General features: G+C 39.3%; 1 protein-coding gene across 1 annotated transcript; it reads right to left on the bottom strand.

The window, feature by feature from the left end:
• Positions 1-262: 262 nt before the first annotated feature.
• LOC113295823 lies at positions 263-1,619 on the bottom strand. Its single transcript, XM_026544154.1, has 6 exons — positions 1,398-1,619; positions 1,267-1,309; positions 1,051-1,229; positions 892-954; positions 691-815; positions 263-589 (listed from the first exon to the last, which is right to left on the bottom strand). The coding sequence occupies exons 1-6, from the start codon at positions 1,602-1,604 to the stop codon at positions 442-444; spliced, it is 765 nt and encodes a 254-aa protein (XP_026399939.1). The 5' UTR covers positions 1,605-1,619; the 3' UTR covers positions 263-441.
• Positions 1,620-2,979: the final 1,360 nt, after the last annotated feature.

Here is a 2,979-nt window from a genome sequence, read left to right as displayed (position 1 = left end):
GTACAAATTGCTTACCACTTCATAAGGGAACTGGTTCAGTCCAAAGCATTAGCCATGGTCTATGTCTCCACCTTGGATCAAATAGCTAACATCTTCACCAATTCTGATTCGAGCGCCCAAATCAGTTCTCAGCCTACACGGAACTCTGCTTCTTGTTCTGAAATGATATGCCCGGCTGAGACCCCCATTTAGGAGGGTTTAGTAGATCACGATGAGACCAAAAAACCCAAAATAAACACCAGATAAAGTAAGAGCAGAATTCTTTTAGATTGAAAAATAATTTGTATTGATGTGTGATAATCAACAGTTGGATATACATAAGCTGGTTGACGTGTTTATGGCATGAAGATATATTGGACAAAAGAGCCCACATTTACTCAGCCAAAATACAAATACGGACAGGTTTCCAGGTGCAACCTATATACAATTCACAGGTCAGACCTACTCCAATCCTTGTTCCGAGGTATCAGATATATATCGCCATAAAATAGCTCCCACAAGATTGTTCAGCGCATGAGAAGTCATTGGCACAATGATGCTCGAAGATATAATTGCTGCATAACCATAAGCCAAGCCTACAAATGTTGCCCTGGAAAAAGTGGTGTTAATTCTTGTGAAGGATCACGAGCCAAGCTTGGATGAATTTTGTAATAAAGTGATTTTGTGACGAGTTCATCGGAGAAAAATTACCAGATAGCAAATGAATATTGTCGACCACTACCCAAATGCAAAACCCCAAACATGCCAGCAACCACGAGAACACTCTTCCAGTCAAGTCCAAAGAGTGGCATCAATGCACCACGGAAAAGCAACTCCTATGGGTTAACACATAATCACACATATTAGCTCATTGTCTGAAAAAAAAAAAGTTGTTCAAACATAGATTAATACCTCACTAAGCCCAGGCAGACATGCTACGAGGATGTAATCCAAAGGTTCAAGCTGACTGAGGACCTGAAATTTAAATGCTTGTTTCAGATTCTTCACTGAAAACGTTCTAGAATTCATTAAAATCACCAAAATTTGAGATGGATAAACACAAATGTATGCCATTTGATTGGATGCTTCACTAGATTCGGCAAAATTAGGCCAGGTTTTGAGTAGTAAGAATCGAGCCGACGATATAAGTACGACTAATCCAGCTATCAACTCAAGATGCCAGGTCTCGAAATCAACTATATAGCAGCAATCATTCAAGTTATTCTCTTTAAAGTTACGATAAAATACGGCTAGCATAGAGATACATACATGATAGTAGTGTAAAACAGTCATAGACTGGCCATCCTTCTTTGACAACAAGATGAGATCCCTACAGAGCCGGCCATTACAACAAATTCCAAAGAACATAACAAAGCCAAAGAACATAACAAAGAATAGAGATGAACAGCAAAACCTACCAGCCGAATTAGCAAGCCTACTGCGAACATCAATCCAGAAGTGACAACGCAAGCCTGAAGTACACCTCTTCTAGATGGACTAGGAAGTGCACTCTTCATAACAACGTTATCGTTAGTTAATTCTACTCCAATATTATTACCAGAAACAAAATCACCTCTTGAAGAAGATTCATCGGTAAAATCCCTCTTAAGTTCTTCCTTTTTCATTTTGCCTTCTTTTCCATCACTTAGAAAAAGAATTCGGTGAATATCTTCCACACTTAACTTGTGGAGATATGCTTCTTATTTATATTAGGAAAAATATTAGATTTGTTACAGATTTAGAATATATCCTAACAAACATAAGAAGAATTCAAATCTGTTTAAAGTCCAAATTTGTAGCCTATGGACTAGAGTTGTTGAGAGTCTTTGGGAAGACTTGGTGTGTTAACTAAGTCACGTACTAACACCGCCCCTCAAGTTGTACTGGAGTTGACGGATGTGCAACTTGGATCGAAGAATTTGAAATCTTGGTGATGAAAGACCCTTCGTAAAAATATCCGCCAGTTGATCTCGAGAACTAATGAAACGAACACATAGCTTCTTGCTTGCAACCCGTTCTCTAACAAAATGGTAATCGATTTCAATATGTTTAGTACGAGCATGAAAGACTGGATTCGCAGTCAAATAAGTGGCCCCCAAATTATCACACCATAGAATTGGCGCCGAAATTGAAAATCCCAGTTCCACTAATAACGACTGTATCCAAACTAATTCTGACGTCGCAATGGCAACACCTCTATATTCCGCTTCTGTGCTGGATCTCGAAACCGTTTTCTGTTTTCTAGCACTCCAAGAAATTAGATTACCGCCAAAAAATACACAGTAGCCGCTAGTAGATCTTCGATCATCTAAACTACCAGCCCAGTCAGCATCTGAATATGCCTGAAGAGAAAAGTCTGTGGACGGGCTAAGATGTAAACCATAGTCAATTGTGCTCTTCAGATAGCGAAGGATGCGTTTGACACTCTCCCATTGTTCGACATAAGGATTATGCATATATTGACAAACTTTATTAACAACAACAGAGATATCTGGCCGAGTAAGATGAAGATATTGTAAAGCACCAACAACGCTGCGATATAAAGTAGGATCAGACATCTTCTCAGTACCTTGTTGCCGCATCTTAGCACTTGACGACAACGGGGTAGAAACTGGTTTAACTCCATCCAGCTTCGTTCGCTTCAGCAGATCCAATACATATTTCCGTTGTGTGAGTGCTAGTCCACCATTTTTGCGCAACACCTCTATGCCAAGAAAGTAATGCAAATCCCCCATATCTTTAATAACAAATTCCGAACCAAGATCCCGTATGAGATTATTAATGGATTGTGGATCCGAGCCTGTGACTATAATGTCATCTACATAAACAAGTAAATATGTAATCGAAGACGATGTTTTTAAAACAAAAAGAGATGTATCCGCCACAGAACCCTTGAACCCAAGAGCTAATAAATAAGTACTCAACCTCGAGAACCAGGCCCTCGGAGCTTGTTTAAGACCGTACAGAGACTTATGTAATTTACACACATGAGTAGGACGA

Source organism: Papaver somniferum, chromosome 7 (assembly GCF_003573695.1).
Source record: "Papaver somniferum cultivar HN1 chromosome 7, ASM357369v1, whole genome shotgun sequence".
NCBI lineage: Eukaryota > Viridiplantae > Streptophyta > Magnoliopsida > Ranunculales > Papaveraceae > Papaver > Papaver somniferum.
This window is presented reverse-complemented; position numbering and strand designations above follow the sequence as displayed.

Excerpts from the sequence above, each read along its gene's own strand:
- LOC113295823 (XM_026544154.1), bottom strand. The coding sequence starts at position 1,604 with ATGAAAAAGGAAGAACTTAAGAGGGATTTTACCGATGAATCTTCTTCA. Across the intron at positions 1,310-1,397 it reads TAGGCTTGCTAATTCGGCTG|GGATCTCATCTTGTTGTCAA; the intron begins GTAGGTTTTGCT and ends CCGGCTCTGTAG. Across the intron at positions 955-1,050 it reads GTGAAGCATCCAATCAAATG|GTCCTCAGTCAGCTTGAACC; the intron begins GCATACATTTGT and ends TTTAAATTTCAG.